Source organism: Salmo trutta, chromosome 30 (genome assembly GCF_901001165.1).
Source record: "Salmo trutta chromosome 30, fSalTru1.1, whole genome shotgun sequence".
Taxonomy (NCBI): Eukaryota; Metazoa; Chordata; class Actinopteri; order Salmoniformes; family Salmonidae; genus Salmo; species Salmo trutta.
The window spans coordinates 16,137,958-16,165,693 of NC_042986.1; the positions used below are offsets into that span (position 1 = coordinate 16,137,958).

The window sequence follows — 27,736 nt, forward strand, 5'->3', positions numbered from 1 at the left end:
CAGTGTAGGTCTCAGAGCGAGTGACGTCACCGATTGAAACGCTATTAGCGCGCACTAACGCTAAATAACTAGCCATTTCACATCGGTTACACTAGGACCACCAGAACAGGTGACAGCATATTGTTGGGAACTTTGAGGCTTTTGCGCCACAATGACTCAACAACTAACGGCTACATAGGCAACTCAACGTGGTGTTATTTTTCGTTTTGTCCTGTTCGTTCCTCGTAGTTTAAAAAGGAAGTGGTACTAATTGCGTGCTATCGTTTCACTTCCGTATTTCGTTTGACGTCTATCTCCTGTGTTAACGTTAGTTGTACACCGCTTTTTCGGTATGAAGAGGATAACAAAGTGGGGTCAATTATATAAAACACGCAATGATTCGGACTCAAGTTCGGTCCTGGAAAAGGTAAGTAAACAGTAGCACAATAATGGACTAAAGGAGCCTAACGTTATTCCTTCAATATTCAAAGAACCTTAGTTAACTACATGTTCTGTTTAGAGGCGAATTGGCTCTGACAGCCAAATACTCCATTTAAACGTGAATAAATTCTGTACATTTTCATTCTCAGTTGCGGTATGGTTCTAGCAACATAAAACCCTATACTTGTATATTACATTAAAATCATTTCACAATATATGCAGCCAACCGTATTTTTTTTGTGTGACAAAGCGTCCGTCTTTCATTACGTCACTGAGAAAATAACTGGAGACTGCCCAAGATGTCCGACCGTTTTCAACATAATCTTCCCATTTTCGCATCGGTCAGAGGAAGAGGCGAAGCGAGAGGGATCCCTGGGGCAAAAATCTGTCTTCTCTTTCGGCAGCGTTATTTCGTTTCTTTCGCTAGGTCAACGAGTGTTAAATTTGGTCAACAAAAATGTAAGGGATTATTTGCTACGTGAGGATTTTTTGATCAAATAGAAGTTTCGTACGGTTTAGGTTATGATTGTATTGATATAAGGACACGTGACATACCAGCAACTTTGAGAAGAACATTTTATTTTGGAGTTGTCTCTAATTAATACATGAGGCTAGCCTAGCATATATCTCCATTGAATACAGATGGTTGACGTCAACACCCCTCATTATTTTTATTTATATATATATATATATTAATTACAATAACGAGATCTATCCACCAATCCAAAGAAAGGACTAGGCAGGAGGTTGACAGGCCGCGGGTCTGCAGTGTGGACAACGAATCCCATTGTTAGGATGGCAACATACTATTATTATTATCATGTTTGGTAAAATTTGCCCATGTATTTATTTTCAGAGTTTCAATGAGTTGTTAAAATGCCTCAGAACTCTGCTGAATTCCCCCATTTGAAGGTCAGCAACGTTTACATAGGCTACTTAGCGTTACTAGCTCGGTATTTGAAGTTATTATCATTGGTAGTGTATTATCAGGTAAAAGCATATGCTTATTATTCATTTCTCAAATATTTATTAGCTAATCATTCAGTCGAATACGCTATTCTACAGCCATTAAATCTGTCCTTGAGCGTTAATGGCTAGATCTGTCCACGACATACAAGGGAAAGTATTGTAACGACCCAGGGTCGTTACAGTATTATTAATCAGTGACTGAAATTTCGCGTTACGTGATATTCACTTCCTGGACTTGGAGAGCGCTCAAAGCGTTGTAGAACGCCTCTCTGAATGACGGGGCGTGGCTTTGTCTTAACTGCGTTGGGAAAAAAGGAAGACGAGGTTTACATAGTCCAACTTACCATGCGCTCAAGGAGTAGCGCCAGCAGCATCATGTCATCCCCAAAAAATGGTAGACATTGGATTAATATTTTTTTTAAATTGTCCTCACGACAATTATTTGAATAATTCAATAGATGTTTTGTCCGCAAGGTGTCAAATTAGGAATGTTCGAATATGACTTCTATCGTCAATAGGAGCTGAAGCTAGTTAGTGTTAATGAATGGACTAGAGTAGGCCCCTCTAGTAGTGATTTGCAGTTCGCGAATGATTTATTTTTGAACTTTTGAATTTTTTTATTTTACTGACTTGAGTCTTGATGCATTTTTCTGAGTGACTTGTTCATTTTAATAGTTTGTTTGACCTGCTGGCTGCAAAGAATCTTTCAGCAAGATCGCTACATTCTTCTACATTTACATTTAAGTCATTTAGCAGACTCTCTTATCCAGAGTGACTTACAAATTGGTGCATTCACCTTATGATATCCAGTGGAACAACCACTTTACAATAGTGCATCTAAATCTTTTAAGGGGGGGGGGGTTAGAAGGGTTACTTTATCCTATCCCAGGTATTCCTTAAAGAGGTGGGGTTTCAGGTGTCTCCTGCTAAGCCCTCCAGAGAGGTGCTCCGAACCAGCGGAAAATAGATCATGCAGCATAGAGAAGAATAATACATGTTTAGAATTGATAATTGATCTTTTGGTGCAAGAATTTATGTAATTAATTGATTTATTGAATGTTATTGATGGATACAACCAAAGCCTACCTAGCCTGCCTCTGCTCAACAAACTCTCATTTGAGGACAAATCGTTTGGGGGGGGGGCTGCTGCAGTTCGCAAACGATATGTGCTTCTCTTCCTTGCGGCAGTCAAGTCATTCCGCCAAGTGTCGTTCACAATCTAGTCCGGTTGCAGCTGCAACTAGACCTTGTTTCAAAGGTATCAAGAAATAATCTTACTTGTGGGCCTAGCAATCACATATGTACATTGTTTGAAGCACACTTTTGTAAGTCTCACACATGACAGCTCTAATAAGTCCCCAATGGTGAAGGAGAGGCTTGTGGAGTCTTACAGGCTGACTACACCGTACGCGTCGCAAAATACATTTTGAAATCTCTGTTATTCAATATTTGCATCCCCCACTGCTCGCACGCGCCAACGAGCATCTGCGTTGCCAAGGGCTAAAATAGAAATCACTTCTATCTCCTCATTGATTTATAGAAGCAGGTACCCACGTGCCATCTCCTCATTGGTTATACCCACGTGGGTGACTGAAAGACAAACGAGGTCGGTGGCGGTAATGCACTTAATTTATGAAAGTTGCCAATCGCAATATAAAGTCCAGAGAAGAAAAAGCCTGGAAGGAGGAGAAAAGACTAGAAATGATTCGGTTGACCGTTTTGTGTGTGGATTAATTGTCGGAGTAGAGGACCTTGTGCATTTCAGGTAAAATAACAATTCAATGTTTATATCCCAGGACATGTTAGCTAGCAAGTGCAAGCTAGCTAGCTAAATTGCCATACATGTTTAATGCTTTTCAACCTGTCCCCAAATTAATGTAATTGGTTCAGAGTTTGTTTTGATATTTGAATCTGTGTGTCGTGATCGCGTTTGGTGTGGGGGGACAAAATAAATGTATGCACGATGGCGCACGGGCGCAGCCGGTTTGAGTTCTGTGTTACGTTTTAGTTCATTGTTGGCGGACACGGGGGTCCTGTGCGCTCTGGGCATTACTGAATCAAATGATTTGAAATTAGTCAAGATTTGTTCATTTGACTGAGTTGAAAAGATCGAAGTCAGTAAAGTCGAACTTCCCATCACTAATATCTAGCTTGCTTCGTTCTGCAATGAGCCACTGTTTACAGATGGCTCGTTGCGGATGCTTCGTAGCCTGGAGTGTATATTCTTATTCGGATTCTGTTGCAAAACCTTTAGTCTTTTGCAAAACATTCTGTCTGTTGCTAAACGTTTTGCAACAGAAACAAATGCGCTTCAACATGAATTAAAAGCTGTTGGGTTTTTAAACAGAAGTTGTAGTTCATTTTAATTCTATGGTTTCCACCCATTGCCATTCCAATCAGAATAGTCTACAGTGTTTGTTTGGCACAAGCTGCACATCTATAAATTGTTTCTTCCATGCACTAAAGTGGAATGAAGTCTGCAGGGTTCCTCCCAACTTCCAGACGCTTAATTTTTTAATTTTTTTTAAGCTAGACACGACTTCTGTTTTAAGAACAAAACAGAGCCTCTTGAGTGGCGCAGCGGTCTGCATCGCAGTGCTTGAGGCATCACTACAAACCCGGGTTCGATCCCGCAAAATTGGCCCAACGTCGTCCGGGTTCAGGCCAGGGTTTGGCTGGCCGGGGTGTCCTTGTCCCATCGCGCTCAAGCGACTCCTTTTGGCGGGCCGGGCACATGCGTGCTGACTTTGTCATTTGTTCGGTGTTTCCTCCGACACGTTGGTGCGGCTGGGTTAAGCCAGTGACGTGTCAAGAAGCAGTGCGGCTTGGCAGAGTCATGTTTCGGGGGATCCGTGGCTCGTGACTTCCTCTCCCGAGTGTGTTCGGGAGTTGCAGCGATGGGACAAGATTGTAACTATCAATTTGGATATCAAGAAAAAGGGGTAAAATGTATTTTAAGTTAAAAAGAACAAAACAGAATTTGGAGTAAACGGTTTCTTTTGCAAAACATTTTGCAACAGAATCGGTGTAATGAATACACCCCCGGCGTCCTTGATCATCCAAAACTAAACTATTCACTTTCATCAAAATAATGTTTCCCATCAACAGAGGCGTATCCAAGATCTCTAAGAACATTACTTACAATTCATTGGTTTGAATGTGGCGTTCGCTATCAAATAAGCGTTTAAAACACGTTTGTGTCCAGGGTCTCCCATTTTCCATCTGTGGGCTGCCGTTGTAGAAAATGGGAGACCCTGGATAAAAACGTGTTTTAATTGCTTATTGGATAGCGAGTGAAACATTCAACCCAACAAATCGTAACTATTGTTCTGAGAGATATTGGATATGCCTCTGAAGGGAAATGTTGTTTTGGTGAAACCGGATAGTTTAGGTTTGGTTGATCAAGGGCACCAGGCTACAGAAGCTTCCACAACAAGCCATCCGTAAACAATTGCTCATTGCAGTGCGAAGCAATATCCAGCTAGCTAGGACATTTGAGAACAAAACTGTCTAGACAGAATCAAATGTTGAGGAAGAGACATTCTAATGTCACATTCTAACCACTGGAGCTAGCTAAACTCAGCAAAAAAAAAAAGAAACGTCCTCTCACTGTCAACTCTTTATTTTTCAGCAAACTTAACATGTGTAAATATTTGTATGAACATAAGATTTAACAACTGAGACATAAACTGAACAAGTTCCAAAGACATGTGACTAACAGAAATTGAATAATGTGTCCCTGAACGAAGGGGGGGGGGGTCAAAAGTAACTGTCAGTATCTGGTGAAGCCACCAGCTGCATTAAGTACTGCAGTGCATCTCCTCCTCATGGACTGCACCAGATTTGCCAGTTCTTGCTGTGAGATGTTATCCCACTCTTCCACCAAGGCACCTGCAAGTTCCCGGACATTTCTGGGGGGGAATGGCCCTAGCCCTCACCCTCCGATCCAACAGGTCCCAGACGTGCTCAATGGGAATGAGATCCAGAACACTGACATTCCTGTCTTGCAGGAAATCACGCACAGAACGAGCAGCATGGCTGGTGGCATTGTCATGCTGGAGGGTCATGTCAGGAAGGGTACCACATGAGGGAGGAGGATGTCTTCCCTGTAATGCACAGCGTTGAGATTGAGCTTGTTGTCATTGCAAGCAGTCTGATGATGCTATGACACACCGCCCCAGACCATAATGGACCCTCCACCTCCAAATCGATCCCACTCCAGAGTACAGGCCTCGTTGTAATGCTCATTCCTTCGACGATAAACGCGAATCCGACCATCACCCCTGGTGAGACAAAACCGCGACTCGTCAGTGAAGAGCACTTTTTGCCAGTCCTGTCTGGTCCAGTGACGGTGGGTTGCCTGTGATGTCTGGTGAGGACCTGCCTTGCAACAGGCATGCAAGCCCTCAGTCCAGCCTCTCTCAGCCTATTGCGGACAGTCTGAGCACTGATGGAGGGATTGTGCGTTCCTGGTGTAACTCGGGCAGTTGTTGCCATCCTGTACCTGTCTCGCAGGTGTGATGTTCGGATGTACCGATCCTGTGCAGGTTACATGTGGTCTGCCACTGCGAGGACAATCAGCTGTCCGTCCTGTCTCCCTGTAGCGCTGTCTTAGGCGTCTCACAGTACGGACATTGCAATGTATTGCGCTGGCCACATCTGCAGTCCTCATGCCTCCTTGCAGCATGCTTAAGGCACGTTCACGCAGATGAGCAGGGACCCTGGGCATCTTTCTTTTGGTGTTTTTCAGAGTCAGTAGAAAGGCCTCTTTAGTGTCCTAAGTTTTCATAACTGGGACCTTATTTTCCTACCATCTGTAAGCTGTTAGTGTCTTAACGACCGTTCCACAGGTGCATGTTCATTAATTGTTTATGGTTCATTGAACAAGCATGGGAAACAGTGTTTAAACCCTTTACAATGAAGATCTGTGAAGTTATTTGGATTTTTACGAATTATCTTTGAAAGACAGGGTCCTGAAAAAGGGACGTTTCTTTTTTTGCTGAGTTTATTTATATTAGCCCTCTGAGCAAAACGTGCTGCTCTGTTTTGAGCCAGCTGCAGGTTAACTATGTCTTTCCTTGCAGCACTGGACCACACGACTGAACAATAATCAAGATTGGACAAAACTAGAGCCTGCAGAACTTGCTTTTTGGAGTCTGGTGTCAGAAAAGCAGAGCATCTCTTTATTACGGCCAGACCTCTCCCCATCTTTACAACCATTGAATCTATATGTTTGATGACATACAGTAGTGTCACTGTAAAAATATGCATTTACACATACTGTTGAAAAACCTCTTTGGGGCAGGTGGGACGGTAGCGTCCCACCTGGCCAACATCCGGTGAAATTGCAGAGCGCGAAATTCAAAAATCAAAAGTAGTAATGTTAAACATAAAAATACAAGTGTTATACACCATTCTTTAGCTTAGAATCTTGGTAATCGAACCGCGCTATCCAATTTACAGTAGGCTTTACGGCGAAAGCATAGCATTTGATTGTCTGAGGACAGCGCCTCGCATACTTCCTGCATTGACATAAATTCATAACCTGCACAGGTGTCACAAAACTCAAAAATAGCGATAAAATAAATCACTTACTTTTGAAGATCATCTTTTTGCAATCCAATGGGTCCCAGTTACACAATGAATGGTTGTTTTGTTCGATAAAGTCCTTTTTATATCCCAAAAATGTCAGTTTATTTGGCGCGTTTGATTCAGAAATCCACCTGTTCCAACTCGCCCGACATGCCTACAAACGAATCTAAAAAGTTACCTGTAAACATCGTCCAAACAATTCAAGCAATGTTTCTAATCCAACCTCAGGTACCCTAATATGTAAATAATTGATTAAATTTAAGACAGAATAAACTGTGTTCAACACGGAGAAAAAGAACTAGGAGGGCGCACTCATTCACACGCACCAGAAGACTAGAGTCCTTCTGAGTGACACTTCGAAAGAATACGACTAGACTGTTGACATCTATTGGAAGCCATAAGAACTGCAACCTGGGTCCTAATAATTAGACTTTCCCCATAGAAAAGCATTAAAGTCCAATGACCGCAACAACAAAAAATTCCTGTATGGATTGTCCTCGGGGTCTCGCCTGCCAAATCAGTTCTGTTATTCCCACAGACAATATTTTAACAGTTTTAGAAACTTCAGAGTGAGTGTTTTCTAATGGTACCGATTTATATGCATATCCTACCTTCTGGGCCTGAGTAACAGGCAGTTTACTTTGGGCACGTTTGTCATCCAAACTTCAAAATACTGCCCCCTACCCCAGAGAGGTTAACGACCATTCCACAGGTGTATGTTAATTAATTGTTTATGGTTAGTTGAACAAGCATGGGAAACCGTGTTTAAACCCTTTACAATGAAGATCTGTGAAGTTATTTGGATTTTTACGAATTATCTTTCAAAAACAGGGTCCTGAAAACAGGACGTTTCTTTTTTTGCTGAGTTTATATCCTCCGCCTATCAACTTGTTGCTTGAGTTTACTTCTAGGCTAGCTTAGTAAGATATCCATATTACAGGGATCTAAACCAGAGCTAGGGTAAGTGTACCTAATTAAACTCCCCATGATTTGTTTAGACATTTTTAACATATGTACTGCAGTAAGTGAAATCTAAGCAAGCCTAAATCGTGACTCTGATTTGAGTAATGATTCACTTAAAATAGTGTTTTTTTTCTTACCAAGTTAAATTGTCGAACGTCATTGGCACATAAGCAAAATTATTTTGATCTAAAAAAGACGTAATACAAGTAATTTGTCTTATTACAAGATATAAGTAACTGACAAAATAAAGGAAAAACCAACAATGTGTATTTTTTTGGGGTTAAAATAAGCAAAATGATCTGCCAATGACTCTGCCAATGATGTTTTAGCTTGGTAAGAAAATTCACTTAAAATAGTTTATCACTCAATATAAGATACTTAGGCTTGCTTAGATTTCACTTTTTGCAGTGTACAGCCCTAATTTTTTGTAAAGAAGTGGAAATAAAATGAAAGATGAATCTCTTGTGTAGATTTATGACCTTACACCATTTTCTAATGTGAGATAGAAATATTTGATACAATTTATGAAAAGTCCAGACTGGGCTTAAAACCTGTCTGGGCTAGGGGGCAGTATTGAGAATTTTGGAAAAAATATGTTCCCATTTTAACTGCCTCCTACACCAACTCAGAAGCTAGAATATGCATATTATTGTTCAGGTTTGGATAGAAAACACTCTGAATTTTCTAAAACTGTTTGAATGGTGTCTGTGAGTATAACAGAACTCCTATGGCAGGCAAAAACCTGACAAGGTTTCAAGCAGGAAGTACCCTGTCTGACAAGGAGTCGTGCGTCTTGCATCTTTTTATTGAAAAGTAAGGATCTTAGCTGTAACGTGACAATTCCCAGGGCTCCAATAGGCTCTCAGAGCCCGCGAAAAACCTGAAGGTTTACGAGGGAGCCTCAGGCTGAAACAGATTATCGCCTTTTGTAAGTGGATGCTCAGAGGACCTTTGAATGAGGCGCGTGCACGAGTCGCTCCCGAGGAGAAATTTTATTCGGCTGTTTAGGCTCATGCATACTCCCGGTCGGAATATTATCACTTGTCTACGACATAAATGGCATAAAAATTGGTTTTAAACAGCGGTTGACATGCTTCGAAGTACGGTAATGGAATATTTAGACATTTTTGACACGCCAATGCGCCATGCGCGGGACCGTGAAGAAGCATTCTGATAGTGTCTAGAACTCACGAACAAAACGTCGCTGTTGGAATATAACGATGGATTATTTGGGACCAAACCAACATTTGTTATTGAAGTAGAAGTCCTGGCAGTGTATTCTGATGAAGAACAAGCAAGGTAAGAACATTTTTCTTATAGGAAATGTGATTTTGGTGGAGGCTGACCTGGGTGGGTATCTAAATAGCTAGCCCTGTAATGCCGGGCTATGTACTTAGATTATTGCAAAATGTGCTTCATCCGAAAAGCTATTTTAAAATCGGACATATCGAGTGCATAGAGGGGTAATGTATCTATAATTCTTAAAATAATTGTTATGCTTTTTGTGAACGTTTATCGTGAGTAATTTAGCAAACTGTTAGTAAATTCCCCGGAAGTTTGCGGTGGTTATGCTTTTTCTGAACGTCACATGCTAATGTAAAAAGCTGTTTTTTGATATAAATATGAACTTGATTGAACAGACATGCATGTATTGTATAACACAATGTCCTAGGTGTGTCATCTGATGAAGATCATAAAAGGTTAGTGCTGCATTTAGCTGTGGTTTGGGTTTATGTGACATGATATGCTAGCTTGAAAAATGGGTGTCAGATTTTTTCTGGCTGGGCACTCTGCTGACATAATCTAATGTTTTGCTTTCGTTGTAAAGCCTTTTTGAAATCGGACAGTGGCGTTAGATTAACGAGATTCTTGTCTTTAAATAGCTGTAAAATAGTCATATGTTCGAGAAATTGAAGTTATAGTATTTCTAACGATTCAAAAATCGCGCCACTGGAATTTCAGTAGCTGTTACGTAGGTGGGACGAAATCGTCCCACATACCCCAGAGAGGTTAATGGGTACTGAATGTACCCTTTAAGCCCATGGCGGTTCCAAATAAGCCCACCTCTTAAATAATCAATTTGAATTAATTTCCAAATGTTGAAAATGTGTAAACTGACGTTTCTTATGTAAGCTTAAATTATAATCATCTCCCCTAAGGTTATAAAAATCAATTGATCATTACTATTCATCATTGAAGTAGCGTTCATGACAGGGGGTGTCCAATCGTATCCGCAGAGATCAATTTGGGCCCAGGCTTTTGTTCTTGCCAACCAGTCTAATCGTAGACTTCAATCAATGCATGGGGAGGCAGCCTTTAGTTATTATGCCCCCAGCCTCTGGAATAGTCACCCAGAGAACCTGAGGGGGGCCTGAAACTGTGGACATATTTAAAACAGATCTTAAAACACTGCTTTTTAGCGTTGTTTGTCCTTAGGGTGCTTTTTAGTCGTTCAGTTTTTATTGTTCTTTTGTTTTCTCTCCTTGTGAAGTACATTGTGTTGCATTCCATGTCTGTAATGTGCTGTATAAATAAAGCTTGATTTGAAGACTTTAATCAAATCTGCACAAAGACCATAACACACAACTTTTAATGAATTATCTGAAAGCTGGTTCACATTTTCTGTGCCATTATTCTTGTTCATTAGTTCAACTTGTCTTCCTAAAGCCTGTCTGAAAACATTTTCAAATCTCACTCTATATTACAAAGGTACATGTGGTGAAACAAATGAGAAACTCCTGTATGAATGAGGGACAGCAATATGACAATGCCCCGGGTGTGCATGAGTAGTTGTCCAATGGTCATCTTTTTGTCCCACATTTGTTTCCATTTTTGTTCACTACTTATAAGGTCTTCTATTCCTGATATCCTTCAACCCTGATCCTATTCTTCTCTCTTTGCATGAATGTCTACATGTCCACTCCAAATATCTTGGAGAGAGTACAGAGGTTTTTAATTGTTTTTAATCTTGGTAAAGGAGCCGTTGGATAGATGCATAACTGTAGTTTGAGTACTTTAAATCAACTTAAATCTGAAGAAAAATCATAATTATGCTCAGGTTTTTTGAATATTAGGGATATCAACACACTAGCCCCATGTGTTCCAATGCATAATGGGCTTAATGTTACAGAAATGATTTATGGTGAAAAAGACAGAAGAGCAACGTTTACTCAAAAGTATTTGGAAACCAATGGTCTGTGGTATAAATATACACTATATACTACAATATTATGCCACATTTGCATTGATCCATATTCATTTATTTCCTTTCTGTATATAGGGGGTCTTTTTGTGCTACTGAACACTAGAAGACCCGAGTGAGCCATTTAACCTACGTGTGTTGTAATTATTTCTATATGATAAACAGAATTTGTGTTTATAAGCAGTTTTTTTCAAGAATAACCACTGTTCCATGTGATCCACACGTGCGCACGCGGCAACCGATAGCCTACAGTAACATAAACTAATAATAAAACATCTAATTGGCTTAGAATAAAAACTGGAATGGAGATATGAACTGGTTGAAACAATTAAAGGAAAATCCACTCAAACAAATATATATATTTTTTATGATGCATTTAGCATCATAATTAGAGGTCGACAGATTACGATTTTTCAATGCCGATAACGATTTATTGGAGGACCAAAAAAAAGCCGACGCCGATTTAAAAAAATATATATATATTTGTAATGATGACAATTACAACAATACTGAATGAACACTTTATGTTAACTTAATATAATACATAAATAAAATCAATTTAGTATCAAATAAATAATGAAATATGTTCAATTTGGTTGAAATAATGCAAAAACACAGTGTTGGAGAAGAAAGTAAAAGTGCAATATGTGCCGTGTCAAAAAGCTAACGTTTAAGTTCCTTGCTCAGAACATGAGAACATATGAAAGCTGGTGGTTTCTTTTAACACGAGTCTTCAATATTCTCAGGTAAGAAGTTTTAGGTTGTAGTTATTATAGGACTATTTCTCTCTATACCATTTTGTATTTCATATAACTTTGACTATTGGATGTTCTTATAGGCACTTTAGTATTGCCAGCCTAATCTCGGGAGTTTATAGGCTTGAAGTCATAAACAGCGCAATGCTTGAATCACAGCGAAGAGCTGCTGGCAAACGCAGGAAAGTGCTGTTTGAATGAATGCTTATGAGCCTGCTGCTGCCTACCACTGCTCAGACTGGTCTATCAAATCATAGACTTAATTATAATATAATAAACACACAGAAATACGAGCCTTAGGTCATTAATATTATCAAATCCGGAAACTATCATTTCGAAAACAACGTTTATTCTTTCAGTGAAATACGGAACTGTTCCGTATTTTATCGAATGGGCGGCAACCTTAAGTCTAGATATTGCTGTTACATTGCACATCCTTCAATGTTATGTCATAATTATGTAAAATTATGGCAAATTAATTACGGTCTTTGTTAGGAAGAAATGGTCTTCACACAGTTCGCAATGAGCCAGGTGGCCCAAACTGCTGCATATACCCTGACTTTGCTTGCACAGAACGCAAGAGAAGAGACACAATTTCCCTAAAGAAATTCATGTTAGCAGGCAATATTAACTAAATATACAGGTTAATTATATTTTTTACTTGTGTATTGATTTTAAGAAAGGCATTGATGTTTGGTTAGGTACACATTGGTGCAACGACAGTGCTTTTTTTTTTTGCGAATGCGCTTGTTAAATCATCACCCGTTTGCAAAGTAGGCTGTGATTCGATGATAAATGAACAGGCACTGCATTGATTATATGCAACGCAGGACGAGCTAGATAAACTATTAATATCATCAACCATGTGTAGTTAACGATTGTTTTTTATAAGAAGTTTAATGCAAGCTAGCAACTTACCTTGGCTCCTTGCTGCACTTGCGTAACAGGTGGTCAGCCTGCCACGCAGTCTCCTCGTGGAGTGCGATGTAATCGGCGTTCAAAAATGCCGATTACCGATTTGTTATGAAGACTTGAAATCGGCCCTAATTAATTGGCCATGCCGATTAATCGGTTGACCTCTAGTAGGCCTAGATAGGTACACTTATGATTCATAATGATGTGGCAAGTGACACTTTTGTTCTTGAAAGTCCAATATCTTGAAAACTTGATTGCTGACATGCAAAACATTTTGGGTACTTTTGATTTGAGTTTCCCTTTAAATAGCAGAAAATGTAAATCTTTTTTGCCTGTTTGAATCCAAAGATGGAAGTCGGCTTAATAGGGCAAGTGTACCTATCTAGGCCTACTCCTGCAGGGTTGGGGTTAATTGCACAATTTCAATTCTCTCTCCTTGTAAATTCCAATAATTCAATTCCCAAATCAATATTATCCCTAACGATTCAAAAAATTCAATCAATTCCCTCCGGCTTTCAGGCCGATTTTGTCACTGTTCAGACAGCTTAGCTATACTGGAAATATAGAAATACAAGTTGAAATGATTGAAAATCCTGCAGTCAATGTTTGATACTATGTGCATTAATTCCCTTAACTGGGACATTTTTAAATACTGAAATTAAAGTCAATTCCTGAGGTTTAATGTTTTAAAAATGGTCTAATTCCATAACTTTAAAGATTGTTGACATTTTTAATTGAATTCAAGAATTGAATTGGAATTTCCAATTAACCTGTTTGTACATCATTTGTCAAAAGTCTCCCATGTCAACAAAAACATCCATTCTCTTCTTCAGTTCACAGGCAAGCTACCTATGCTCCCTCTGGAAGTCCTGGAGGAGATACTGCTGAATGTACATCCACACCAGGTGGTGCGTGTCTGTCGACTGGTGTGTCATGAGTGGAAAGAAGTAGTAGACAGTGATTCTCTTTGGAGAGAGAGGTGCCGAAGAGAGGGATACCAGACATGTGATGCCACTAAACTACCTGAAGACTGGCGTTTATTTTACTTCTTGTGTAAGAAGAGACGTAATCTTATCAAAAACCCTGGAGCAGAGGGTAAGAGTCGAGACCAGAGAAATTTCTAAATTCTCTACGTTGGGGTGGGGATCCTGTCGTTAACTCCAGAACCAACAATTAAAATCCCTCTCTTCTCCAGATAAATTCAATGGCTGGCAGATTATGAAGAATGGAGGGGATCAATGGAACATAGAGCCAGGGGACCTTAATAACACAGCCATAAAATACTTTGTGACTTCTTACGCGTGAGTATATTACTTTACAATTACAGTGAGAAGACCTTTACTTGGCCCCACTTTGTTTCACTACCACATTGGTACTCATTAACGTCCAAGGACCTTACAGTGCCTTCAGAAACTATTCTTACCCCTTGACTTATTGCACATTTTGGTGTTACAGCCTGAATTCAATATGGATTAAATAGATTGTATTTATCTCACCCAGCTACAAACAATACCCTTTAATGACAAAGTGAAAACTTGTTTTTAGACATTTTTGCAAATATATTGAAGATGAAATACAGAAATCTAATTTACATAAGTATTCACACCCCTGAGTCAATACATGTTAGAATCACCTTTGGCTGGGATTACAGCTGTGAGTCTTTCTGGGTAAGAGCTTTGCAAACCTGGATTGAAAAATATTTTCCCACTATTCTTTTAAAAATTCTTCAAGCTCTTTCAAATTGTTTGTTGATCATTGCTAGATAACCATTTTCATGTCTTGCCATAGATTTTCAAGCAGATTTAAGTCAAAACTGTAACTCGGCCACTCCGTAAGATTCACTGTCTTCTTGGTAAGCAACTCCAGTGTAGATTCGGCCTTGTATTTTAGGTTATTTTCCTGCTGAAAGGTGAATTAATCTCCCAGTGTCTGGAGGAAAGCAGTGAACCATGTTTGCCTTCAGGATTTTGCCTGTGCTTAGCTCCATTCCATTTCTAGTATTGTTGAGTAACTACAATGTTGTTGATCCTTCTTCAGTTTTCTCTTATTACAGCCATTACACTCTAACTGTTTTAAATTCACCATTGACTTCATGGTGAAATCCCTGAGTTCCTCTCCAGCAACTGAGTTATGAAGGACGCCTTGATCTTTGTAGTGACTGGGTGTATTGATACACCATCCAAAGTGTAATTAATAACTTCACCATGCTCAAAGGGATATTCAATGTCTGCTTATATTTACCAATACAATCTACCAATAGGTGCCCTTATTTGCGAGGCATTGGAATACCCTGGTCTTTGTGGTTGAATCTGTGTTTGAAGTTCACTGCTCAACTGAAGGACCTTACAAATATTTGTATGTGTGTGGTATATTGATGAGCGAGTCATTCAAAAATCATGTTAAACACTATTATTGCATACAGAATAAGTCCATGCAACTTATTATGTGACTGTTTAATCAGATTTTTACTCCTGAACGTATTTAGGCTTGCCATAACAAAGGGGTTTGATATTTAATTACTCAGGACATTTCAGCTTTGTATTAATTTGTGAAAAAAAGAAGTCCACTTTAACATTATGGAATATTATGTGTAGGCAATCTATATGCAATACCCCATAATGAAAAAGCAAAAACTGTTTTTTAGATTTTTTTTGCAAATTTATTAAAATAAACGTATTCAGACCCTTTACTCAGTACATTCTCGAAGCACCTTTGACAGCGATTTCAGCCTCGAGTCTTCTTGGGTATGATGCTACAAGCTTGGCACACCTGTATTTGGGGAGTTTCTCCCATTCTTCTCTGCAGATCCTCTCAGGCTCTGTCCGGTTGGATGGGGAGTGTCGCTGCACAGCTATTTTCAGGTCTCTCCAGAGATGTTCGATCGGGTTCAAGTCCGGGCTCTGGTTGGGCCAATCAAGAATATTCAGAGACTTGTACCGAAGCCACTCCTGTGTTGTCTTGGTTGTGTGCTTAGGGTTGTTGTCCTGTTGGAAGGTGAACCTTCGCCCCAGTCTGAGGTCCTGAGAGCTCTGGAGCAGATTTTCATCAAGGAAGAGATGTTTCTACAACAAGGATGATCAATGGAAACAGGATGCACCTGAGCTCAATTTCGAGTCTCATAGCAATTTCTACACACCTGTTTTCACTTTGTCATTATGTGGTATTGTGTAGATTGAGGAAAAAATATAATTATTCTAAAATTGATTTAGGCTGTAATGTAACAATGTAGAAAAAGTGAAGGTCTGAATAATTTCCGAATGTACAGTATGCAATGGGGAATTTTATATAAATAAACAATTAAAGGGCAAACAATTCACACAATGAAATTGGCAGGAGACAGTGGATCACTTTCTGGAGAGCTGAGTGCAGGCTTTCTGGAGAGCTGAGTGCAGGCTTTCTGGAGAGCTGAGTGCAGGCTTTCTGGAGAGCTGAGTGCAGGCTTTCTGGAGAGCTGAGTGCAGGCTTTCTGGAGAGCTGAGTGCAGGCTTTCTGGAGAGCTGAGTGCAGGCTTTCTGGAGAGCTGAGTGCAGGCTTTCTGGAGAGGGACGTCTATCTTCGCCACTCACCCCTCCCCTTCTTCTTGTCTCAACATTTTAAATTCTACTCAAGATGCATTATCTTCACATTTTAGATGCTTTTCACTGACATCCGCAACTCAATAATCAGCTAGACCTATTGCCATGCGCTCTCCAAATTGCTGGCATCCTAAGTAGGCATAGGCCTATGCACTTGTGATTTTTAACACTCCACGGCTATTAAAAAAAAAAGCTAAAAGCTAACGATCCTCTCTGGTGAAGTATTTTATTTAGATAAGAGTAATTATATAATTTAGGGGAAGCCAGCATCTGGACAGTGAACTGTGCACCCGCCAACTTTCCTTTCTATTCGCAAGTGGTTGAAACCAGAGATCTGTATATATTGACGAGATGCTCATGTCTACGCCCTAACAATGGAATTCATTGTCCCAAAGGCAGGAATGAAGGCGACAAGCTTAGGTCTGCATATTATGCCGATAGAAACACATTCTCTTTATTCGGGACAGATTACGGTGATAGTGAGTCCTCTCGCTTCGCCTCTTCTTCTCTGCTGAAACAGCGCCCCTATGTCTTACTATATGTAGCCCATGTATGTGATGCTGTCTGGCCAGACAAAGTATGACATGCCATACTCCTTTTGTCCAGAGCATCAAATACATGGTCTACAAATACAGAGACAGAGGGGCGCTGTTTCGCTTGATGGTTTCAGCAGAGAGGAAGAGGCGAAGCAAGAATGCTCACTCTCACAAATGTCACTGAGATGCTTCATCTGAGATTGATGCGTCTTTCTGTCAGCGCACGTCTCGGTCAAATAAGGGATCAACATTTTATTTGGATGGGCAAGGAGGTATGGTAGGGTGGACCAGGCCCCCTAGAGCTTGCCCATAATGCCTGCCCTGCTTGCGGTACGTTTTTGGAAACATAAGGAACCTATCTTTCATATCAGTGAGAAATCATTTACAAAAAATTAAGTTTAATTACTACACACCTTTTGTTACAGGTATAGAGTTAGTGTTCCCACACAGCCATATCTCCATGTTACATCACTTGTTTATGGAAGATAGAGGGAAGACAGACTGCCACCTGGTTTAATTAGCTATCTAGCGTGCTCCGCGCACCAAGGGGGCATATGCTTTGAAAACCGGTTTGAAAGCGATGATTATTGACTTCTAAATGATAATACTTATTATATCGATACCTTGACTCCAAGTATCGATTTTTAAACTATTTTTTTTGGTTAGGTACAGTAGTTAGCTAACGCTAGTTGGCTGTACCTGTACCAGAAATGCAGTATTCTTCATCCTATTGCTTGTTCTCATCTTTTTAAATAGTGAGCCAACTGGTTTTCAGCACTTATTTCCATGACTGATCAAAATTCATTTTCTCATGCTCTCAAGTCTTTGTAGCAGACATAATAGTGAACAATATGTTTGGAACATTAAATCGCAATAAAATCACAGTATCGAATCGTAATACAATATGTATTACGATTCTATATGCATCGGCACCTAAGTACAGTATGGTGATGTTCCTGGCAATTCCTAGCCCAAGTTACTTACTATCATTCATGGTAAATGGGTTGGCTGTGTGTCCTGTTGTCTTTGGTTCATCTCAGGACCTGCATGAAGTTTCAGCTGATTGACTTGGAGGCAGAGGGTTACAGGCCTTCTTTCATGGATGACTTTCAACCTGCCATTGTAATATCTGACTGGTGAGAAGAATATTACTTTTGTTGTTCACTGTCTGCTACTCTGCTTGTCAGAGGAATAGTACTGTACAACTTTTATGTTTGTGTGTCCATATCAGGTATTCTCCACGCAGGGACTGTGGCTCTGAATATGAGATCTGTGTTGAGTTGCTAAATCAAAAGAAGAAGCCAATTAGGAAGTTCAGTCCAGATACTGTCATCTTTCAACAGTGGAATGATCAGAAATGGAATCAGGTAAAACCGTCAGACTATAAATAACATTTTATTGGTCGCATACACATATTTAGCAGATGTTTTTCCAGATGTAGCGAAATGCTTGTGTTCCTAGCTCCAACAGTGCAGTAATATCTAACAATACACATCAATCTAAAAAGTAAAAGAATGGAATTAAGAAATATAGAAATATTAAGGTATGTATGGATGGATGGATGGATGGATGGATGGATGGATGGATGGATGGATGGATGGTACAGTTGAAGTCGGAAGTTTACATACACCTCAGCCAAATGCATTTAAACTCAGTTTTTCACAATGCCTGACATTTAATCCTAGTAAAAATTCCCTGTCTTAGGTCAGTTAGGATCACCACTTTATTTTAAGAATGTGAAATGTCAGAATAATAGTAGAGAATTATTTCAGCTTTTATTTCTTTCATCACGTTCCCAGTGGGTCAGAAGTTTACATACACTCAATTAGTATTTGGTAGCATTGCCTTTAAATTGTTTAACTTGGGTCAAACGTTTTGGGTAGCCTTCCACAAGCTTCCGACAATAAGTTGGGTGAATTATGGCCCATTCCTCCTGGCATAGCTAGTGTAACTGAGTCAGGTTTGTAGGCCTCCTTGCTCGCACACGCTTTTTCAGTTCTGCCCACAAATGTTCTATAGGATGAGGTCAGGGCTTTGTGATGGCCACTCCAATACCTTGACTTTGTTGTCCTTAAGCCATTTTGCCACAACTTTGGAAGTATACTTGGGGTCATTGTCCATTTGGAAGACCCATTTGCGACCAAGCTTTAACTTCCTGACTGATGTCTTGAGATGTTGCTTCAATATATCCACATAATTTTCCTTCCTCATGATGCTATTTATTTTGTGAAGTGCACCAGTCCGTCCTGCAGCAATGCACCCCCACAACATGATGCTGCCACCCCTGTGCTTCACGGTTGGGATGATGTTCTTTGGCTTGCAAGCCTCCCCCTTTTCCCTCCAAACATAACGATTGTCATTATGGCCAAAGTTATATTTTTGTTTCATCAGACCAGAGGACATTTCTCCAAAAAGTATGATCTATGTCCCCGTGTGCAGTTGCAAACTGTAGTCTGGCTTTTCTATGGTGGTTTTGGAGCAGTGGCTTCTTCCTTGCTGAGCGGCCTTTCAGGTTATGTCGATATAGGACTCGTTTTACTGTGGATATAGATACTTTTGTACCTTTTTCCTCCAGCATTTTCACAATGTCTTTTGCAGTTGTTCTGGGATTGATTTGCACTTTTCACACCAAAGTAAGTTCATCTCTAGGAGACAGAACGAGTCTCCTTCCTGAGCGTTGTGACGGCTGCGTGGTCCCATGGTGTTTATACTTGCGTACTATTGTTTGTACAAATGAACATGGTAGGTCTTGGCTGATTTCTTTTGATTTCTCCATGATGTCAAGCAAAGAGGCACTGAGTTTGAAGGTAAGCCTTGAAATACATCCACAGGTACACCTCCAATTGACATCAAATGGTGTCATTTAGCCTATTAGAAGCTTCTAAAGCCATGACATTTTCTGGAATTTTTCCAGCTGTTTAAAGGTACAGTCAACTTAGTGTATGTGAACTTCTGACCCACTGGAATTGTGATACAGTGAAATCATCTGTAAACAATTGTTGGGAAAATGACTTGTGTCATGCACAAAAAAGATGTCGTAACCGACTTGCCAAAACTATAGTTTGTTAACAAGAAATTTGTGGAGTGGTTGAAAAACTAGTTGTAATGACTCCAACCTAAGTGTATGTAAACTTCTGACTTCAACTGTTATGTATGTATGGTACCAGTCAAAAGTATATGGATAGAATATGTATTATATGTACAGCAATAAGTAGGAAAGCCTTGACTAGAATACAGTATATAAATATGAACTGGGTAAAACTGTATGTAAACATTAAAGTATAAGATAATTATCAGTATACATAAGTCTGTAAGTTGAGTATGCATAAACGATCTGATTTCTCGTCTTGTTCTTCTAAGATGTTGTTGTTGTTGTTGTGTGCGATATACATTGTCAGTGATTGCGTTGCAAGTTATGACCTCTTCAATGTTTCAGATGACTCATGTGTTCAAGAATTATGGACCAGGTGTGCGATACATCCGATTCATTCATGGTGGAAAGGACACTCAGTTCTGGGCCGGCTGGTATGGAATAAGGGTCACCAACAGTAGCGTGGAGATCTGCCCATCAGTGGACAGCTAGCTTTCGGGGTGTTCCCAACCTCCCAATAGGTTACATGTGAATGTTGTGCCTACTTGAAAGCTTTACTTACGCATCTCAAACCTCCCTTAGAATACTTTTGTGTAGACCTTGATCCATCTTTTCTGTCTAAGGCAATATGTTTCTCTGTGGATATAGACTATTTTGGCTGTAGAATATATAATTTGTGTCCGTCTCTGAATTGTACAGACCAATACAAATATGCACTGTATATGCCTGGAATACATTGAAGCCATAAACAAAGACAGACAGACCAAGGAGAGAAAGGAAAGTGTTAACTTGAATGTAATTTAGTATGTATATAAACGTCTGACCCACTTTGACAAATGCCACACTAAACGTTTGCAGTCTTTTGGTTGAACTCACCTACTTTTCTAAACATTTATAAGAATGTAATTGTTAACATGTACAGTACCAGTCAAAATTTTGGACACACTTACTCATTCCAGCGTTTTTTGAAATTCTTGTGTACATTGTAGAATAATAGTGAAGACAAACTGTGAAATAGCACATATGGAATCATGTAACAACCAAAAAAGTGTTAAATAAATCGAAATATATTTGAGATTCTTCAAAGTAGCCACCCTTTGCCTTGATGACAGCTTTGCACACTCTTGGAATTCTCTCAACCAGCTTCATGAGGTAGTAACCTGGAATGCATTTCAATGAACAGGTGTGCCTTGTTAATTTGTGGAATTTCTTTCCTTACTGCATTTGAAACAATCATTTGTGCTGTGACAAGGTAGGGGTGGTGTGTGTGTGTGTGTGTAATATATATGAATGATAACCCTATTTGGTAAAAGCCCAAGTCCATATTACGGCAACAGCTCAAATAAGCAAAGGGTAACTACAGTCCATCATTACTTGGGATTTTTGGTTCCAACCACCGTATCATTATGAGACTCTGAGTAGGTGAATGGATGATCTCTGCATGTGTGGTTCCCAGAGTGAAGCATGGAGGAGGAGGTGTGGGAGTGCTTTACTAGTGACACTGTGATTTATTTAGTATTGAAGGCACACTTAACCAGCATGGCTACCACAGCATTCTGCAGTCATACGCCATCCCACCTGGTTTGCGCTTAGTGGAACTATAATTTGTTTTTCAACAGGACAATGACTCAACACACCTCCAGGCTGTGTAAGGGCTATTTGACCAAGAAGGAGAGTGATGGAATGCTGCATCAAATGACCTGACCTCCCAATTGAGATGGTTGGGGATGAGTTGGATTGCAGAGTGAAGGAAAAGCAGCCAACAAGTGCTCAACATATGTGGGAACTCCAACACTGTTGGAAAAGCATTCCAGGGGAAGCTGGTTGAGAGAATGCCAAGAGTGTGCAAAGTTGTCAAAGCAAAGGGTGGCTACTTTTGAAGAATCTAAAATATATTTTGCTTTGTTGGACACTTTTTTTGGTTACTCCATATTTTATTTCAGTGTTGATGTCTTCACTATTAATCTACAATGTAGAAAATAAAAAATTCACCTTTTGACTGCTGTATATTGAGAGAATACACAGATTACATGGTGCACTACATAAGGATAAGGATATACAGTGCTTTTGGAAAGTATTCAGACATTATAGAAATGTTTCCAAATTTAGATTATATTTTTTTTAAGATACCTTATGTAAATGAGTATTCAGACATTTTGCTCTGACACTCAAAATTGAGCTCAGGTACATCCTGTTTCCAGTGATCATCCTTGAGATCTTTCTACAACTTGATTGGAGTCCACCTGTGGTAAATTCAATTGATTAGACATGATTTGGAAAGGCACACACCTGTCTATATAAGCTCCCACAGTTGACAGTGCATGTCAGAGCAAAAACCAAGACATGAGGATGAAGGAATTGTCTGTGGAGCGCCGAGACAGGATCGTGTCGTGGCACAGATCTGGGGAAGGGTACCAAAACATTTCTGCAGCATTGAAGGGCCTCAAGAATACAGTGGCCTCCATTCTTAAATGCAGTAGTACAGAGAGATCCTTGACGAAAACCTGCTCCAGAGTGCTCAGGACCCCAGACTGGGGGGCGAAGACAACCAAGGAGTGGCTTCGGGACAAGTCTATGAATGTCCTTGAGTGGCCCAGCCAGAGCCTGGACTTGAACCCGATCGAACATCTCTGGAGAGACCTGAAAATAGCTGTGCAGCGATGCTCTCCATCCAACCTGACAGAGCTTGAGAGGATCTGCAGAGAAGAATGGGACAAACTCCCCAAATACAGATGTGCCAAGCTTGTAGCGTCATACCCAAGACTCTAGGCTGTAATCGCTGCCAAAGGTGTTTCAACAAAGTACTGAGTAAAGGGTCTGAATAGTTATGGAAATGTGATATTTTTATTTGTAATATATTTTCTAAAAACCAGTTTTTGATTTGTAATTTGGCGGTAGTGTGTGTAGATGGAGGGGGGGAAATGATTGAATCAATTTTAGAAGTGGTCCTGTGTGGCTCAGTTGATAGAGCATGGTGTTTGCAACGCCAGGGTTGTGGGTTCGATTCCCACGGGGGACCAGTACTGGGGGGAAAAAAATGTATGAAATGTATGCACCTGTATGAGCGTCTGCTAAATGACTAAAATGTAAATGTAGAATAAGGCTGTAACATAACAATGTGGATAACGTCAAGGGGTCTGATTACTTTCCGAATGCATGAAGATTAAGTGTTTGAACCTGTAATACATTAATATAAAGTATGCTAATTTGGTTATGTACTGCTATCATGTGGAAATTACTTCTCATGCTTTGTCTCTTGAGTAATAAATACATTTAAGTGTACTGTCCTTATTGTACATTCAACTACTGTAGGGTGATTTTAATCCACTTTGCAATACGGACAATACAGGCACTACATCAATATACTGAGACCCCATGGTTGCATCGTGGGCCATATCTGCACTCCTACTCCGAAAAGAATGCACACTTGAGAATTATAAGCTTTATTAGGTTGATACATTTAAAGAAATGCACTTATACTCTTAATGTTGACAAAACGTGAATGTCTTTTTTTTGTATAAAACAAATAAACATATTGGAAGGTGTAGTTCCTGTCAAAGAAGCAACAATCTGTCATAACGCAAGTCTTTAGTTTACACTGCAACAATTTGCGTTAAGACTTAAATGCCTGGACTGCAGAAACCATACAAAGTATGTGACAGACAAGACATTTGATAAAATAAAAACTATACAGCCCTGACATACTGTATATATTGTTCAATACCGACTTACCGAAGCCATCATCGCTTTCCCAGTTGAAGGGGGATTTATGTTTATGTCAGGTGTTCACGAAGGCATTATATACACCTTAAAAGGTGAATTCTTCATAAATCACTGTCTGGCAATGCTGCCCTGACACTATTCAACATGAAAGGGGTTTGTTCTGTTGTCACTGATCCCAATCATCAGCTTTGTGTCTGTGACCCTTGAACTTTTCAGACAAGACTGAAGCCACCAATCTGTTTAACTTAAAAATACTGAGATGGCTCTAGGAAAGAAGTTTATTATTTTATAAGAGGGTAATTATCACAGGTTCTAGTAGAGATCGATCTACTTCAATTAAGTCCACACACACACTAATTTGCAAACATTTTTTAAGTATTTGTATCAGTTACCAATAGGGTTGAAGTACTCTTGTGCAATAATGGTTTTCTTTTGTCCAAGTAATGTTGTTGAAATGCTCTAACCAATAGGAAAGGAAATGCTCAGAGCAGCACACATTTGCGCCTCTTCTTGGGTTCCGGAGGCTCCAGGGCAGCCAGTATTGCCTCATCAAACACATTCTTTAGTCCTTTCTGCAAACACAAAACATGAATGTACCAAATACATATTTCAACCTTGCAGTGTGTAACCACAACTATTGTAATTGTTTGAATGTAAAACAAATTTGACTGAACTGGGAGAAAGTTGTAATTTAAACTATCCTTTATTCATATATCATAACAGGGTTTAGTCATTCAAGATTGCAAAGATCTTAACCTCCAATGGAAAACTTAAACTTTCAATAATGTTTAGTTACGGTCTTTGATATAGTAGTAGAAAAAAAATACATTGATGTGATAGAAAAACATTAAGTTAGTTGAAGCTCATAATACTTGTTTAGACAGCACAGAAATGTTTCCTGGAAGGGTTGAATGGAACCGAAGCATATAAATACTGAGGTATTATATTTTATAAGGAACACAAACTCAGCTACAGCCTAATGTAAACTTGCACATTAAGTACTAAAATGAAAGTGTTGGCATCCTTGACATGAAGGCCAAGGCAGTATGGTCTATTGTGATTAGGGTAAGTCAAAACAAAATCGGACATTGAAATGAGTTAATGGGCACACGTTTTAAAAGAGCAACTTGGTTAGTTACTTGACAGACAGTAATTTCTTGACATTGAAGAAGCAGCAGACGATCAGAGGCAAAGCAAGATTTTAAAAGACGCTTGTCATCAGAACAGACAGCACTTTCTCTTTCGCTGGGTTTCAGGAGGTTCTAGAGCTGCTAGGATAGCTTCATCAAATACATTCTTCAGACCTCGCTAGAGAGGGGAGAAAAGGGAAAATATGACTAGCATTAGAGAGAGGTTAGTTAGCAGACAGACAAGATTAAAGAGCATTGTATGGATGGGTTTCCATGCAGTTCAGTGTAACGTCAAGCTTAGCACAAAGACGACAGAGCAACGTGTACATCTAACACAATAGGTTGTTATCATGCAAGTCACAAGTATTACCTGTTTTGTTTATACTTTAGAACATCTCACCTGTGTCAGGGCAGAGCACTCGACATATTTGACTGCCTTCAGGTCACGGGCGAGCTTCTCAGCCATCTCAGGGCTGATAGGCTTCTGTTTGTTCTTGGCCAGCTTCTCTACTGTGGAAGGGTCATCTCTCAGATCAATCTGAGTTCCAACGAGCAGGAATGGTGTCTTGGGACAGTGGTGAGTGATTTCAGGTACCCACTGCAAGAGAGAGGAAACATTGTTTTCAAACACTCAGAATGGTCAGTCAGTCAGCTAGTCAACGACACCATAACTAGTATCTTTCCCATCCCTTCATTTTGTTGCCAATTTGACATTACATTTAACCTACTAGAAATAACTTATTTTAACTCAATATTCCTTTATTCAAAAATGTGCATTGTATGCTTCATGGGCTTGGCATTGTACTCACCTTTTCTTTAACATTCTCAAATGAAGAGGGTGAAACACTAGAGAAACAAACTAGAAAAACATCCGTCTGGGGATAGCTCAAAGGCCGTAACCTGTCGTAATCCTCCTGACCTGTGGAGACGGGTATAAAGCATTGATTAAATGTGAATAGCAATCAACCAAAATATTCTTTATTAAAAGTGGGAACTGAAGACCATGTCCTTGAAAAGGATCCACTCTTACCTGCAGTATCAAATAATCCTAGGGTGTACGGCTCACCGCCAATCATGACAGTTACTGCATAGTTATCAAACACCTGTGATGAGAAAATGAAAAGAGAATAAGGCATCTGTCCTGTTCCATGGTTATTCAGAATGGTAGTTATTGAGAAGACCCAAGTCTCTTCTGTTAGAGTCAGTGTGAAACAATCACCAAATCAATAATCAGAAAGAAATCCAATGTATAAGTTAGATGTACTTACTGTTGGTACATATTCAGAGGGGAATTTGTTGGTTGTGTATGAAATCAAAAGGCAGGTTTTTCCCACTGCTCCATCTCCAACCACAACACATTTAATCGTCTGCATATTTGTGCGGTCTACTTTTGTCTGAAAAAGACAAGTGAAAGTTAGCTACAACACTTCAGATGAGTGGCAGGTAAGTATCCACCACCACCAGCTGTTATCCTACTAGCTAACTAGCTGGCGTCTGAAACGGGTTTGCTAGCTAGCAAACCAGGTCTAAATGGAAATGTTGTAGCTAGCAACAACCATCTAGCTACATTATGGACTTCGTTGTACAGACTCAATACAAATATAACTAGCTACTTGGTTGTAGCTAATTTAAACTGACACAGCTAACGTTAGCTAGCTAGCTGGGTCGGTGTTAGCAGCTAACTGGCTGGCTGGCTGGCTAGCGAGCTCATTCTCAATTTCCTATTACATTTTATTTTTCCTAACAATGAATGACAAGCCGTTTGCTAAAACACCTTAAATAATCGCTTTGGTATTGCTGTTCGTGTCAATTATTGATGAGGATAAAATGTAATTCGGTGATTTTCCTACCTCTTCCTCACTGAATCTGGTATTTACTTCGCCGGGCGTTGGCAGCTGCTTGTCTTTCTGCTGCTAGTGACAGTGCGTGTGATCCCAGTCAACACCAGTAGGAGGTGCACGACAGCAAATCATGTGGAGGTAAACTTCGGGCCGATGTGGTTCTGGGACTATGAAACCACAGACGATCAATTATATTGACCAGATACTCAACAGGCCGCTCCAACAATTAAAATAAATGTCTTAAAAATGGAAGGCAGTAGGGGGAGGCAAGATCACGGGGGACCATTCTAGCCAATGAGAGGGCAGATACGCGTGTGAACAACAGGCTTACCGAAAGTGTTTTTTCTCAAAGTTGCCGGGATGTCACGTGTCCTACCTATATCAGTACACTCGTGACTACCTAAGCATTACGGAAATTATTTTTGATTTTATAAGCCCCTGTAGCAAATAAGCCATTACATTTTGTGTTAACCAAATTTGCTCTCTTACTGACCTCCATACAAAAACTCCTCGCTTGCTGAGCAAAAAACAAAAAACGCCACCTATAGGAAAAGACAGATTTTGGACCGAGTTATGTTTCTCACTTCGCCTCTTCCTCTCTGATTTGTATTGGCGGATCACAACCAACTGAAAAGTGCATACACTGCCATCTACTGTACTGGATTGTGAGACCAGTCACGGCCTCTATTTGTCTATGGTATTTTTCTTATCTTGCCCTGTTATGGAGTGTGAATTCATTGCACTTTGTGACACAAAAGGGGAAGGGAAAAGGGAAGAAAAATGGCCCTACCAGCTAACCCTACACCCATTAAAACCTCACCACTCTTCCACTACTTAGGACACTATCATTCAACACACCATATAACTCCTCTGCAGTAAAATATCGTACACCCAAGTACTTCTCTGCAGCTGCCACCATGACATCTATTTTCTGTGTTTTACATTCTATTTCTGCAGTACAATTGATAACAATGGCTATTAATGCTAAGAAGCCAACCTTACTGAAGCACATGCTATTCCTATC

The 27,736-nt window shown here is 39.9% G+C and overlaps 2 protein-coding genes across 4 annotated transcripts; one reads left to right on the forward strand and one right to left on the reverse strand.

The window, feature by feature from the left end:
- Window positions 1–28: 28 nt before the first annotated feature.
- Window positions 29–20,867, forward strand: LOC115168103 (F-box only protein 6). 2 transcript variants are annotated; one of them, XM_029723019.1, is made up of 6 exons: window positions 29–406; window positions 13,650–13,911; window positions 14,012–14,117; window positions 17,968–18,063; window positions 18,159–18,294; window positions 20,364–20,867. In XM_029723019.1, the coding sequence occupies exons 1-6, from the start codon at window positions 332–334 to the stop codon at window positions 20,508–20,510; spliced, it is 822 nt and encodes a 273-aa protein (XP_029578879.1). In that variant the 5' UTR covers window positions 29–331; the 3' UTR covers window positions 20,511–20,867. The 2 variants fall into 2 exon arrangements, with proteins under 2 accessions (XP_029578879.1, XP_029578878.1); XM_029723018.1 differs by lacking the exon at window positions 29–406 and adding an exon at window positions 485–879.
- A 2,578-nt stretch (window positions 20,868–23,445) lies between these two features.
- LOC115168105 (cell division control protein 42 homolog) lies at window positions 23,446–27,263 on the reverse strand. 2 transcript variants are annotated; one of them, XM_029723021.1, is made up of 6 exons: window positions 26,722–27,260; window positions 26,140–26,265; window positions 25,902–25,974; window positions 25,681–25,790; window positions 25,272–25,469; window positions 23,446–24,313 (listed from the first exon to the last, which is right to left on the reverse strand). In XM_029723021.1, exons 2-6 carry the CDS (start codon window positions 26,242–26,244, stop codon window positions 24,224–24,226), a joined length of 576 nt encoding a protein of 191 aa, XP_029578881.1. In that variant the 5' UTR covers window positions 26,245–26,265; window positions 26,722–27,260; the 3' UTR covers window positions 23,446–24,223. The 2 variants fall into 2 exon arrangements, with proteins under 2 accessions (XP_029578881.1, XP_029578882.1); XM_029723022.1 differs by lacking the exon at window positions 23,446–24,313 and adding an exon at window positions 24,426–25,049 and having other exon boundaries at window positions 26,722–27,263.
- Between the last annotated feature and the right edge of the window lie 473 nt (window positions 27,264–27,736).